Here is a 15,377-nt window from a genome sequence, read left to right on the forward strand (position 1 = left end):
CTCCTGGTGATAAAAAATAACCACCCTGAATGAGGGGTGGTAGCTCTCCCGGGCTCCCACCCATAAAGCGCTGTCTATACCGGCGCTTTCCAGCGCTAAAACTTTTGTTGCTCGGGGGGGTGTTTTAGGGCTGAAAGTGACAGTGGAGGGAGAGCCTCAGTGTTCACCTTAACACTCCCAACCCCTCTTTATCTGGTTTGTAAACAACTAAATCAAGCAGCGACTATGAGGCTGGCCCTGAATCTTTAATCTGGTAAAACTCCAATCAAAACCAAGGACTTTCCTGGAGAAGGGTGATCTCTTAGGGTTTAATCGTGTAACTGCAGTCAGTAGGAGTTTTGCCATTCATCTCAATAGGTGCAGGGCCTTAATACATGTGAATTCAGCAGGAGGTGTCCTGTTGTCAAATTAGGTGAGTCTCTGAGATCAGAGGGGGTACCACTGCAATTTAATACAACAGAATTAGAAACAGTGGCTTTCTTTCCATCTCTTTTGTGGGGAGGAAAACTGTGTGCAGTTCCTTGTATCAGGCTTCTTGTGGATCTGAGGAAGATGGTGCGATGGAGATTGCTGAGCCCATGGCCCTCTCTTCTGCATGGGAAGTGGAAGATATGTAGCAATCCTGGCATGATCATTTCACATACACATATACCATCTTGATCAGGGGTGGCCAACCTGTGGCTCCAGAGCCACATGAGGCTCTTCAGAAGTTAATATGTGGTTCCTTGCACAGGCACCAACTTTCCAATGTGGCAGCAGGTTGGGGGTTACTGTTCAACCCCTGCCTCTGCCCCTACTTCCCCCAAGGCCCCCGCTCCTTCCTGCCCCCTTCCCTGAGCCTGCCATGCCCTCGCTCCTCCCCCTCCCCCACAGCCTCCCTGCATGCCACAGGAGGCATGGGGGAGGAGGGGGAGGCGCTGATCATCAGGGCTGCTGGCAGGTGGGGGGAATTGATGGGGGGCTGCTGACGTATTACTGTGGCTCTTTGGCAATACACATAGGTAAACTGTGGCTCCTTCTCAGGCGCAGGTTGGCCACCCCTGGTCTAGATGTAATGAGTATCTGCAACTCCCAATGACTGGCTCAAAGATGCTCAGGATCAGGCCTTATCTGACTCGCACGTGCAGACTAAACCTCCACAGAGCTAAGTATTGAGGGAAAAATAACCAAAGAAGCACAGGAACACATTTCAGTGTGTGACACCGCTTTAAACATTGCAGAGTTTTATTAGTAAAAGCCTTGTTGCAGTATGTTTTATGTTCTGTAATGAAAGAACACTGGGGCTTGGCACTTGAGGAACATTTCCTGTACAGAGTTAGAAAGCACTTTTTCAACAAGATCATCCCTGCATGTATGGTACAGGTGTACAGCAGGCCCTGGTTTGATGTTTAGCTTTGGCATCAGCATTACACGAGTTTGGTTTTTGAAATGTAGTTCTGACGTCTTTTGATGCTGCTGTCCAATTCATTTCTGACCAGTTCCCCTTTGATGTCCAGCCCCATAAATTGGTAGGGACAAACATTTTCAAAAAAACATCCACAGAACAGCACTGGTATCCCCAAAATCCCCCTTTGCAGAACAGACTTTTTTTCTGATGCTAAATATTTCTGATGCCAAGAACCCCCTAGCATTTCTAAATTACTCTGTATTTAAAGTCACACTGTTAATTGCTTTTACGGTGTAGATATAAGTGCACCTTACTGGCAAACCTTAATTAAGTGGTGAGATCTCCTGGCCTGCGAACAGACTGTTACTGCTCAAATATATTTGAAAAGGAGAATGCTAGCACTGTGCCTTGCCTCAAGCAAAAACAATCAACTTTTGGAATGGATTTCAGCTTCCACGACCATGGAGATGACAAACTAAAGGGTATATTTTCAGGATAGTACAGAAGGTTTTATCCATGCTATTCCCATTAATGTTAATGGGAGATGTGTAGCCAAATCCCTGCCTCACCATACTGGAAATTTACCCCCCAAATCTCCAAGGAGAAGGGCGCTAATTGGATTGCTCAGTTTAAATCCTTCTGCTAGTCAGTCTATGGAAAGGATTTAGCACTGGCTCTGAAAAAGGCTTTACATAGCTTTAAAATGCAGTGCATGGAAAGATTCCTTTTTCTTTCTATGATTAATTGCAAGGCTTGAGGTGACAGGGGACATAATGAAATTCATAAATGCCAAAGGCCATCCCTAGTCACATTCTTGGCTGTTGGCTTAAGCTAGAAACTGACAGAAGTGTGAACAAATCAAGGTTGGTCTGATAGCTTTTCAGTTATGGGGAAGAAAAAGTAACTGACATGAGAAAGTTCTATGGATGGTTTAATGGGTTCAAGTTCACATAAAACTGATTCTTTGCACTTACGTACATTAAGGATCTCAATATGATTTGGAAACCAGTGTACTCTAGACCACACCACGCCTGAGTGACAGCACCTATCTCCATTTTACAGATGAGGAAACTGGCACAAAGAATCAAAACAATTTGCCAAAAGAAGCATGTGAGAGAGGACGCAACAGACTCCCACTGTGCTAGGCCTTTGCCTTAAATGCATGATTATCCGTTCTTCCCTTCCTAGCACTGGCTTTCCCTTCTACAACAAAACATTTTCTGTCGTGAACAGGTCCTTCTGGGGACTTGCACTCAAACTGCAGATGGTTTAATACTTCCCCATCCCCAGATTTTAATCACACAACAATTTCTGATTTATCAGGCCGGCTTTCTAGTTTCCAAAGGACAGTGCAGAGCACCTGAGGTTTGATTATAGATTGACCAGATACTAATGCGGTGGTCTCTGGAGCCAGCTGCCAGCAGTCTTTCACTTGGCCTACTGTGATCTGAGAAGGATACACAGTGGACAGTAGCTGTATGGTAGTCCAGTATTGCCAAGGGCTTCAGTTTCTTCCAGCCAAAGATCCTGATACGATGATCCCACCCTGCTGTTGCCAGGATCTTCTTGTCCTGGCGGATGGCAACATCAGCAATCCCAGCATTGATGAGTTTGTGTGTTTTCTGAACCTGAGCGATAAAGTTAAAGTTATTTAAAGTGAGCGCAAGGTAACAAAATCTTTGTGAATTTAGAGGAAGCAACAAACACACAGGTATCAATTTGCCTGTTAGTGGGTATCCCAACTTCTAAACCACACGTGGGGTGATGCAATAGTTAGGATAACAGTAGATAGAGACAGAAGACCACAAGAGTCTACCTTCAGCCTGGTCTCTTAAAAAAAAAAAAAAAAAAAAGAGGTGTCCGTTGTACACTTATTGCAATTTAAATGGTTTATACTTTGCCATCACTGAAAAATTGGTTTAAATGAGAATAGTCAGACTATACAGCTTTGTGCTCTCACTCTTGTTATTCTTAGAGATGGGCCTGAGCTGCAAAGTTTAGAGCCACAGCCTTGTTTCCAGATTTCAGGGGTATTCCTATGAAAGGTTTTTGGGCTAGTATTAAACTATCTGCTACTGGTTCCTACCGATGTGGTCCCCTGAATCACCGATAGGCTGTGATGGCACTCTACATAGTGCCCTGAGAAAGGAATGATTCCAAGAATTAGGTCACAAGGTCAGTAAATCTATATTTCCAGAACTCATTCTCAGGAGATTTTTGATGCACCCCATAGTGAGAAGGGGATTATGAACTAGGCACTGATTTCAAAATTGGAAGCATTTTATTGCTGTTGTTAGAGGATTCTTTGGGCTCACACCTGTGAGGTGCACAACTTGGCTTTTGCAACAGTTGAGGGCAGTTAGCATCCCTAATGAGCTACTGAGCACTTTGCAGGATTGAGCCCTTGGGGGAAAAAAGAAGTGTTTCAGTTATGGAGGGGTTGTGCGAGTGCATAGAAAACAGACTTAAACTGAGTATCAAACTAATAACTATTGTATTATCACTTAGTGCAGATACTATCATTATTTAGGCAGTGTCAATATATAAGAAAGCTAGTACATTTCAGCACGTACACTGAAAAGAGGAAAAGACTTCGGGGGTATACTCTGACCACACAGTGTGCTCTAATTTTTATGTATATATATACACACACATACACACAAAGAACTCCCATTTATACTAGGGGAGAACACATAAATTCCTCCATAAACTGAAGGGAGAACACACTCTTCGGGAAGTAACTCTCTTGTAAAAAACAAAATAAAACACATAGAGAACATAATTCAATTTATAGTTTACATAAATTTGTGGGTGGTAGTTATTTTCCTAAGGGGAAAGTTGTACTGAAGTGCTCTTCAATGTGTATACTTTTCCTCTGCAAAAAGCATTCCATGATACATCATTGGTACATTATATACAGAATGAGGTCAATTAAAAATCATATTAGTTCCCTAACAAGTCTACTAATGTAGTTAAAATCTAGATCAATCCCTTATTTAAATTATGAAAGTATATACACAATCAAGCTGATGACACCCCAGCACCTTGCACGATCAAATCCAAAACAAGTTTCAGTATTTTTAAACTCTCATAATTATCCAAGCACTAGTTTGTTGTTTATTTTTTTAAGCAGCGCTCCAATACCTAAATTATATATATTAATGCAAATTCCTTAAGAGAATGATTAAGAGAATGGTTCAAAACCTGGCATGTACTTTCTGCATCCACCACACAAAATAAGACAGGAGATGGAGATGTCCTGAAACAGAAAAGAATAAGGGTAGTAGACCCAAATGGAAGGAATACCGGAGGCAAGAAAGCAAAATTGGAAGTGTTACTGAGGCTTGGTCTATGCTTAAGTTTTGGCAGCATATCTATGTTGAGTAGCAGTTTGAAAAAACCTCACCACTTATTAACGTGGTTTTGCCAGCAAAAGCCCTAGTGTAGATGCAGTTGTGCTGGCAAAAAGATCTTTTGCTAGCATAATGACAGGCTTCAGAGTAGCAGCTGTGTTAGTCTGTATTTGCAAAAAGAAAAGGAGGACTTGTAGCACCTTAGAGACTAACCAATTTATTTGAGCATAAGCTTTCGTGAGCTACAGCATCCGATGAAGTGAGCTGTAGCTCACGAAAGCTCATGCTCAAATAAATTGGTTAGTCTCTAAGGTGCCACAAGTCCTCCTTTTCTTTTTGCTAGCATAGTTTTTTAGTTCAGGGAATTGACATAAGCTCTTTTGCTGGTATAAGCGTCTTTCCACAGTGATCCTTTGTCAGTATATCTATACCGCTATAGCTATAGCTTCAAACCCTTTCTAGTACAGACAAGGCTTAAGGCCAGATCTACACTAGAACCTCTTTTATACTATACCAGCAAAGCACTTCTAGCATGGCTGCACTTTATACTTGCAAAGCTGCATTTCCGCTGGTATTGCTTATTTCAGCTCCCTGAGAGAAATAAACACTGCCAGGAAAAGTATCATTTTGCTGGTATAACCGTGTCTACACAAGAGGCTTTCGCTGCCACTTCTGTCAGTCAGGGATCACACCTTCTCACACGCCTGACCAACACAGCTATACCAGCAGCAGTCTGTGTTGGAGACCTGGCTTAAGTAACAGAGGTTGTGAACCTGGGCCTAACCAAAGCCTACTTCTGAGAACTGCAGTAGTACTGTCAATAGAGATGGACGAGATCTGTCCAGAGAAGATAATTGGAATTACATGTCAACAGCAAGTTACAAGCTGACAATGAAGACTGTAATGGTAATGTTCTTTGGTTAAGGAATGGTAAGGAAGTAACAGTATCTGCTAGAGACCCACCAGAACAAGAGGAGAGCCAGGATAAAACTCCTGGACAAACACTCAGGGAATTAGTAACCTGACGCTGTGGTCAGGGGATTTGAGTGAGCCGCCTTAAAAGCTCATGGATAATGAATATAACCAAAAAACACATCAGAAAAATTTCCAAAGTAGAAAACCATTTCATGATCCAGAAAGGAAAGAATCGAACCAAAGGAGATCTGGATTCTATGCTTTCAGCCAATCATGGCCAAGGCTAGTCACATATCCTAACTATGGCCAGAGTCTTTGACCTGCCACTCCCTTTTCACTCAGGAGAGACTTTTTTTTTTTTAAAATAATCCACCTGTAAACACGTATTCCCTCAAGCCGTGCCCTTGTTCTAGCCAAGAAGGCAGCAGGAACGTTGAGCTTTTAAAGCCTAAAGAGACAAGAAAAACAAATTTTCTGATGATTTACATTGTGGTTTGTTGAATCTTCCTTTTCATTATATAACTAGAACAAGGTGGACTTTATGAGCAGTAAAGAGCTTTTGCAATTATTGAATGCCACAGCTCTGCTTTGCTGATTAATCACCCGCAAGAGCTGTTTATTGCCTTCTGTATTCCTCTGCCACAAACATTATCCCTTAATTATACTATCTCCTCCAAATCAGAAGCCTCATAACCAGCCCAGCCATTCACTAATACTGATGACTTCAGCAACTTACTGGTACCAGACAATATGCCAGCTTCCCTCCTCGGGATAAGCCTCGTAGTTAGTTAGCTTCATCGTCTTTTCACTGACACACTGGAACACTGCCACATAAAACAGCAGAGCAGTGCCATCATTGCATCATCATTTCTCCAAAGGCAGATAGCTATGCACCAAGTTTAGTTATTAAAACTTTTTAGAGTAAAAATAGCGTGCCACTGAGTGGCTTTCCAAATACTACCATTACCTCAGGTACCTGGAATGTCAGGAAAAATCCCCATCTGGTTCGTGTTATTAATGCAACAGTGGAAAAAAACTTAATCTGTGTCCTTGACTATTTCTAGCAGTCGTGTGGGAGACACATTTTATTTATTTTATTAGTGGATTCACACTATGCATGAAGTGAAAAATGTTATTTATGGCTTAATACTTTGCACTTAAATAGCACTTCATCCAAGGAAAACTACTGTCAGTTAAAGCTGCAATAACCAACTGTGTATCTATTGGGAATATAAGTTTGGAGCTACAACCCATTAAAAAAACCCCAAACCTGAAATACCATCAGGTGAACAACTTCAGAGTTTATTCACCCCTCAAATCACACCTGTAGTCTCCCATTAAGGTTAATTCATAACACATAACTGAGAGGATACTGTGATGGAAACATCCCTTTCTTTCCTACTTGATTTATCACAGACTAATGTCAATAGGAAAATGCAGTGTAAGATAGCTATATTGAATAAAAACAAATTACTCCTCCGAGGATGAAATTCACTTCTCCCTCTACAGTGTGAGCACACAAAGCTGCAGGCAGGGCCAGCTCTGCAGTTTTTGCAGCCCCAAGCAGTCAAAAAAACCTGCCGCCGCGGACAGCAAAAGGGAGAAGACGCGGGTAGTGTTTCTGCGGCCGGTGGAACAGAGGGACTGCCGCCAAACTCCTGTCGCGGCCGGCGGGACTGAGGGGCTGCTGCCGAATTGCCGCCACCGCGGAAACACTGCCGCCCCAAGCCCCCACTTGGAACGCTGGTGCTTGGAGCCGGCCCTGGCTGCAGGAAACGTAGGAGCTTGTACAGCAGCTGCTCCTCCTCCTGGAGGCAGTACAAATGTAGATCCAGTGGCCCCTACACCAAAGGATCCCTGCAGACAGGTCTATTTGGAATTAGTGCAGAGCACCCCTCTGCTTCACACAGGAGTTGCAAAGGCCCCTCTCTATGACCCTTCCACTCATATGTTGTGAAGAGATACTCAGAACGCCTTGTGGGCCCATTTACACTTTCATAAATTTTATCCACAATCATCTGGCTACTTCTGTACTAGAATACCAGATCCTAGAATTTCCACCACTCAATCCCTTGGCACTGAAACAACTTTTACTCATGATGTCCAGATTAAGCCATGGTCAATGCCATTCACCATCATTAGGCTCAACTGGTTTCTTAGGCCATATCTTAGTGAAGGAGCCATCCTACGCAAGCGGAGTGTTCCAGTATCTAAACTGACATTAGTAACTTTTTTTCACATTTAGGATGGAATTTTCAAAAGTGCTTAAATCCCATTGATTTTCAATATTAGCTGGGCAAGTAAATCACTTATTCTAGCCTTAATCTTTTATTTATAACTGTCTTAAAATGTTTCTCTTTCCTAAGGTAAAGGGAAAACTCTAGGCACCCAAGCAAAATCCTTATGAAAACAATTTTCGATTTACAATAATTTCATTTATTAAGTGCTCTGAGTATTGGACAATAATGTAATGATAAAGAAATGTATAAAAATAGCGACTTGCAGAATGGGAGACCTATGTGTCGGTTGCTTAAACACAGCTTTGGTAAAACCAGAAACATGAAAGGTTTAAAAAAAAAAATCCCTACCTTTCTTCAACGATAGCCTAACAGCATGGACAGCCTTCTCCTGCATTCTAACCAGTCTGTGATTAATTAGTTAGAGATCTGCAACAACTCCTCTTCATGACTAAATATTTTTTTAGTCTATCAAACTGTTAGTGCAAAGCGGGACAAATGACACAGAGGGGCTGATGATTCTGACCTTTAAGTTCTGCTGTTCATCGAGGCTCCAGACGGTAAGCACCTCCTCAGATGAGCCCGAGACCCCCTTCGTCTTTTCAGAGTCAAAGTCAAGGCTCATCACTGGCTCCTGGTGGCAAGCAAGTCGGCTTAATATTTTCCCCCCTGATAAATTCCACAGAATCACTGATCCATCCTCGTAGCCAGCCAGAAGAAAAGGACATGAACCAAAGTCAGGCTGTTCAGAAACAACAAAAAGTTTTATATCCCCCAGACAGGCTTTAGCCCAAGCACCCAGAAAAGTAATGAAAAAAACCTCATGTTGAAGTGAACAGCATTAGAGCAGAGAGCTCCAGAAGGCTGCCACTAAAGGTAACCTCTGGTGCTCCGTACATGTTAATTCAGAACAATTACTGTTAAATCATGTCTGAAGTGTCCATCATTGTAGCACATAATTACTTCCCTCCCTGAAAATCTAAATAATTTTCCTCTTTACCACTTGATTCAAACATCATGACCCTCAAAATGTCAGAATCTCATAGTGAGATAGTTCATGGCATAAGCTTGAGTGGGGCTCTTCAGTAAATATTTACACATAGTAACCAAGTTATAACCAGGCTATGAGAACCAAATTCATTTTTTCGCAGAAAGTTATTTACGAATTTAAGATACAATGCCAAACTTACATTTTCAATATTTTACCAAGATGCATGCTCCATTTTCTCACAGAAGTGGGTTTTTATACCACTTTCCAATCTCACATAATCTCTTGGATTACTTTTGTCCATTTACCCCACTAATTAGATTCCACTTCCATTTTGCCAAGGTGAAAACACCCATGAGTCCTGCATACAGATAATTTCTCCAAATCCATTGCACTGTTTAAGACCCAACAGCTAAACCTCTATTTGAAAACCTCTTTGTTAGTTACCAAAGAGTTAACAGAGGTCTGAATCCCACTGTAACCAATTGAGAGATATTTTGATTAATGATGTCACAAGCCAAAGGGCATGGCACCCTGGGCAGACACCTAATTTATTTAAGCCTCTGAAATAACTCAAAGAAGGGAACGTTACTGGATTACATGTCACACTTAAGGAAAATATTCATCATTGCACTAGCCAAAAGGCTAATGACCCTGTAATCAGTAACTGGTCATGTGAGCTAGGATGCAAATCCCTAATGAAAAGCAACTGAAAAACAAGCATGTGTAAATGCCAACTATGTCTTTAATAGGAGAAAAGCTACCAGAATAGGCCCAAGTTTAACACCAGCATGTATAGGGATGTCTTGTCCCAGTAATGCCTATGCTAGCTTATTTTATTATTTTCAAACACCTCTCTGTTGATCCTATGTGCCTACTGTGTTTGGTGTTTGATTTTAAAATAAAATTCTAAGAAGTTTCCAGAGAATGAATTATCACCTACTGTTCTGTGTCACTATATGGGCTCTCTCTCGAATCACCAGAGACTCACTAGCAGGACACAAATCTGTACTGGCCAAATCTTCACCGTCTCTCTTAATTTTCCAGACTACTCTCACACTAGTTATTAAACCATTCATTTTAGGAGTAGCTAAACTAACAAATAATGGGTGGTCCTGCTAATAAGAGCTCTCCTTGATAAGCAAAGGGAAAGAAAGTGGCCTTTCATGAATGCTAGCAGTTAGAGCCCTGATCCTTTCTTCATAGCCCCAAGATATATGTTCTTTCAATTTAAGGAAGCGCTCAGTGTGGGAAGGAATCCTGAAGTAAATATCAGGGCTGGCAAAACCACAGAACTGGACTGAAAGTGGCCTGCAAAAACAAGAAAACAAAGCAAAATCCCCTGCACCTATCTTATGAAGGGGCAGTGCCCAGACATGTGTGTGTGATCTCCTTAGCTGACCTTGGTTCCAAATGAAGGCTGGGATCCTGTGGATGCCACATCCTTTAAATGACAGAGTCCTCTTTCTTCTGCAAAGGCCAGGCTTGGCTCGTTCTCTGGTTGGAACTGTCCTCTATGAGCAGCTCATACAATGAATGACCACCAGCACATGACTCTTCAAGAGCAATTATCTCCAAGATGTAGATAACTTTTGCTAGTCAATAAAGCAAGATATCTATGGGCCAGCTTGTCAGGTCCTTTTGTCTTTTTCATAATTTAATGGGCAAATATTTACAGGTGCTCATCACCCTGCAGTTCCCACTGAGAATACTAGGAACTGCTGGGTGCTGAGCATTTGAGGAAAATTTGGCTCCAACTTTTTGGTTTTCTGAGTGAAAATAACCACTATGAACTGACTATAGCCAAAACTGGTCTCATTTAAAAATAAATAAAGTTTTGCATGAAGAGGAGAATGTTTGTACAGGGTAATACAAATTACATGAAGTTTCATATTTGAACAAGTACACATGCTTGTATATGTGCAAAGTTATTATATAGTTATTGAAATCAGCTGGATTTCTAGGTTTGATCCCTTACTTACAAAGCAATAAATCACAATAACCTATTTGCTTCAGTAATGGGCCTCATTAAAGAAAAAATCTTCAGCTTTCATCTTCTGGTTTTAGGGGAAACTTTTTTTTAAATAAGTAAGTTATATTTCTCCTCTTAAGCAGAACATTTTGTTGTTTTTGCATTTGGATAATTGTCAAGGAAGGAAGAAAAGGTGATCCGCTGTCAACTCGGCAGGAATAATTGCTATAGTTTATATAAAGCAATAACTCTGCATTTCCAGTTTCTACATGTATTATTCTTGTTCAATTTTTTTTGTTTGTCCCATTATGCAAGATGGTGCCTTTCCCAAGGAGTGCAAAAAACAAATTTAAGGGAGGACATCCTCACTCTTGCAAATCCTACCACACCCAATTAGTAATGTCTGGAAGGTGGGAAGCGCAACAGACAATCACTGTGTATCATTTGCATTTATGAATATGCTCCTTTGTGAGGGAAAAAATACTGGTCTCAATCATGGATCAATATTTATAAATAGAGATTTAGTAAAATGATATCTTAATTTTTATTCTGCCCTCGACATGGCAAAATATGCTGATGCCTGCTCTTTAATTGCTTAGGGAGAAGCCAATGTCTCTTAAACCACAAGTCTAACCTAAGCCTCAATTTCCTCCCACTCTACAGCTCAGTGTCTAAGTAAAGCTGTTCCCAGTAGGAGTATTATTTCACTGATTCACAGAACATTTTTGAACTAGCATGCAGGAGGATAGGACACATGGAATGGTGTTCATTTAGTCTATGGTTTTACTGTAGAGGTTCACAATGAGATAACCCATCAGGATGCTTCTAATGAAAGCGCGAAACTGAAGGAGAAGTATTTTCACTATAAAAAATAATAATGATAAGAATTAGAGTACCTTCCATTCCAGGACTTCCAATAGTTCTACAAACATTAATGAATTAAACCTACACTCTCTCAAACGCTGAGCTGAGCATTTATTAGACCTTTTAAATCTTACTTGGCTTAATAAAAATGCAGTAGTACCATTTTAATTTATTTCTGATTGTACATGAATCCTTAGGGTTAGATCTACGGGCCCATATTCATTTGGCTGAAGTCCGTAGCAAAACTCCTTTTTGATTTCAAGGGAAGAAGGATGGGGCCCTAGCTCACTAAAGCCCCATTCCCACATCTGCTTCATAAGGCGTCTTCTTCCATGCAAGTCAATGGGAATTTTGAGTGTGGAGCAATGGTAGGATCTGGTTGCAAGCATTTGATAATTTGTAAATAATTTCCAGCGATGTAGCACTAACAAACACTGGGAGGGAATGTGGTCTAAGTGGTTAGAGTAGGGAACTGTGAATCAGGATTTCTATTCCCACTGCAGCCGCCACTACATTGTGAGACTTGGGGCAAATCACTTAAACTTTCTTTTCCTCAGCTGGGGTACGATACCTACCTTATAATTACAAAGACTTTTAAAAATAATTGTTTTATTTCTATTTTTCATCCAACGTAAATACAAGGCATAAACACTTTGTCCATATGCCATGTCTAGAATAAAAAATGTTCAATAACCTATTTTCTTACTGGATACGTGCAACCTATCTATTTTTTAAACACCCAAATCACTTCTCATCACCCTTTTTTATAATGAGAGACCATATCAAAAGCCTGGCATCTACTACGCTCATTTTCTTCTTGATTGAGGCAAAAATCTTGCTTCTATTCTAAGGTTGCAAAGCCTCCAGTAAGCATTTGCAAGTCACATACCTTCCATTAAGGCTTGGCTAACTCAGAAAGTTTCACTAGGGATGTTCACAAGTATCTGCCTCCCCCTCCCCGCTCCCTTTATTACTTGATTGTTTGACAATAAATCAAAACCTGAGTGAAGAATGATTTATGTGCTCCATATAAAATGAAGCACAGGGAAAACATTTCAGAATTGGCAGGCCTGGTTACCTTACCTGCCATAGCTTCAGACACATGGCCATGCCTGGTTTGGCATCCGCCTCTGGCTTCAAGGTACAGACTGACGTCTTGGATGGCAGCTCCAAAACCTGAACCTGACATTAGGGAAGCAAGTTTATTTGGTCAGGAGCCAGGTCACAATTTTGCTGTACAAACATGACCCTTATAAAGTGATTAAGGCTGGGTGTAAGCTCTTTGATTTTTTAAAATACACTCTCTAGGGGGAATTTGGGAAGGAGTCTTAAATCTAAGCAGGACCTAAGTTGCTTTTGGAAGCCTGATAGCTGTAGAATCATTATCTAGACAGACACATTGTTTTATAAGAGAATGAAACAAAGTTGTTGGGACATAACAGAACTTCCTCTTCCACTTTCTGCTATTTCCTCCCTATTTTGCAATCATCTCCAATACAACTGGATGTTAATGCAGGCTGATTTTATTTTTAAAAATCTTCCCTTTTCTCCCCTTGTTTCCTCTTCCTATATTTCTGTTGTTAAACGTGTCTGTTACATTCACTAGTGGGTGCTTGTATTATCTCATCCTCATCCCTTACATTATGGCTACATGATGGTCATGTATCGGGGTACATCATCATACTGATTTCACATAGTTTTTTCCTCTGGCTGAGTCTCCACTGGCAAAATTCAGATCCATAATTCTCCACCGGTGCAAGCCGTAGCACTGACAGGACACAGGAACTTTTATGACCGTATAGCTTGACCCTATTTTGAATAGGGTCGAACACCACTGCGTTAAATATTTGTCCTTTGTCTACACAACAGCATCCACCATTGCTCGCAATGATGGTAGTGAATTAGGGGTCTGACTTTTCCTAGTGTGGCAAGGTCATTATGGGGCAAATCTTAGCCCTTCCTGCATGGGTACAGAAGATGCTATCTGCAATGGAACTAGTGCAGTTCCGCTGCAGTGCTGTGGGAAAGGCAGTGCTGTAAAATTTGGGGAGTCTAGCTGTGCAATATGGCCTGGGATGCATGTTGGGGCAATAGGAAAAGCCAGTTACCTTTTCTGTAAGTGGTGTACTTCGAGATCTGTTGCTTACGTCCATTCCATATTAGGTGTGTGTGCTCATCACACGCACCTGTGCTGGAAGTTTTTCCCTTAGCATATTCATAGGGGACCAGCTCTGGCACCCTCTGGAGTGGCACCTGCATGGAATGGACATGAGCAACACATCTCAAAGAACCCCAGTTACAGAAAAGGTAACTGTCTTTTCTTCGAGTGCTTGCTCATGTCCATTTCATATTATGTGACTCCAAAGCAGTACCCCTGGAGGTGGGTAGGAGTTCATGGACGTGTCAATTAGAACACTACTCTGCCGAACCCAATGTCATCTCTGGCCTGCTGAGTGATGGCATAATGCGCCGTGAACGTGTGGACAGAGGACCACGTTGCGGCTCTACAGATGTCCTGGATAGGGGTGTGCACCAGGAAAGAAGCCAAAGACGCCTATGTTCTCGTCGAGTGAACTCTGACAATCGGTGGTGGCGGAACCCCTGCCAGGTCTCAACAGGTCCTTATGCATGAGGTGATCCAAATAGAAATCCTCTGCGAGGACACCGGAAGGCCCTTCATCCTATCTGCTGTAGCGATGAAGAGCTGAGATGATTTATGGAAAGGCTTGGTACGTTCTAAATAAAAATCCAGGGCCCTTTGGATGTTCAGCATGTGAAGACGCCTCTCTTCACTGGTCTTGTGTGGTTTGGGACAGAACACCAGGAGGAAGATGTCCTGGTTCATATGGAAGGTGGATACCATCTTTGGTAGGAAGGCTGGGTGGGGCTGCAGCTGAATCTTGTCTTTGTAGAAGATGGTGTACAGCAGTTCTGAGGTCAAGACTTTAATTTCAGAGACCCGTCTCGCCGACATCACCACCACCACCAGGAACACAACCTTCCATGACAGGTGGGAAAAACAGCAGGAACCCAGCGGCTCAAAGGGCGGGACAGTGAGCCTAGAGAGGACCAAGTTAAGATCCCACTGTGGGACAGGAGCCCACACCTGCAGGAAGAGTCTCTTGAGCCCTTTCAAGAATCTGACCATCATGTCATGGGAAAACACCATCTGTCCTTGGATTGACATGTGAAAAATGGAGATGGCCACGAGATGCACTCTAATAGAAGAGTGTGCCAGGCCCTGTTCCTCAAATGGAGCAGGTAGTCCAGGACAGCCTGTATGGAAGAATGCGAGGGAGAGATGCCACACTCGGATGCCCAGCAGGAAAGCCTTATCCACTTGGCCACATAAGTCAGTCTGGTTGAGGGCTTCCTATTCTCTAGGAAGACCTGCTGGACTCCTTCCAAACAGGTCCGTTCCTCCGGGTTCAGCCATACAACATCCAGGTCGAGAGGTGGAGGTTGAGGTGTGGGAGCCAACCGTGGTCCTGTGACAGCAGGTTCTGGCAGTTGGGCAGGGGCCAGGGTGGGCTGCTGACAAGATCATGAGCATGCCAAACCAGTGTTGGCGAGGCCATGCCGGGTCAACCGTGACACCCTGCGCTTTGTCTTGCTTGATCTTTGCCAGGACGCTGCCAATGAGTGGAATCGGCGGCAATGC

At 42.3% G+C, this 15,377-nt stretch overlaps 1 protein-coding gene across 6 annotated transcripts in view; it reads right to left on the minus strand.

The window, feature by feature from the left end:
• Positions 1-1,187: 1,187 nt before the first annotated feature.
• The window catches only part of GNB1L (G protein subunit beta 1 like), a 56,810-nt gene continuing 42,620 nt past the window's right edge, over positions 1,188-15,377 (minus strand). For 3 of the 6 annotated variants that reach the window (XM_048822089.2, XM_048822086.2, XM_048822090.2), the window contains 3 exons: positions 12,800-12,898; positions 8,419-8,634; positions 1,188-3,015 (listed from right to left, as the gene is read on the minus strand). In XM_048822089.2, the coding sequence (XP_048678046.2) occupies positions 2,707-3,015; positions 8,419-8,634; positions 12,800-12,898 (624 nt within the window). In that variant the 3' untranslated portion in view covers positions 1,188-2,706. Of the gene's footprint in view, positions 3,016-4,591; positions 4,647-6,028; positions 6,104-8,418; positions 8,635-12,799; positions 12,899-15,377 lie in introns of all 6 variants that reach the window. The other 3 variants (XR_012665069.1, XM_048822092.2, XM_048822088.2) reach the window with 3 other exon arrangements.

This window comes from Caretta caretta, chromosome 15, assembly GCF_965140235.1.
Source record: "Caretta caretta isolate rCarCar2 chromosome 15, rCarCar1.hap1, whole genome shotgun sequence".
NCBI lineage: Eukaryota > Metazoa > Chordata > Testudines > Cheloniidae > Caretta > Caretta caretta.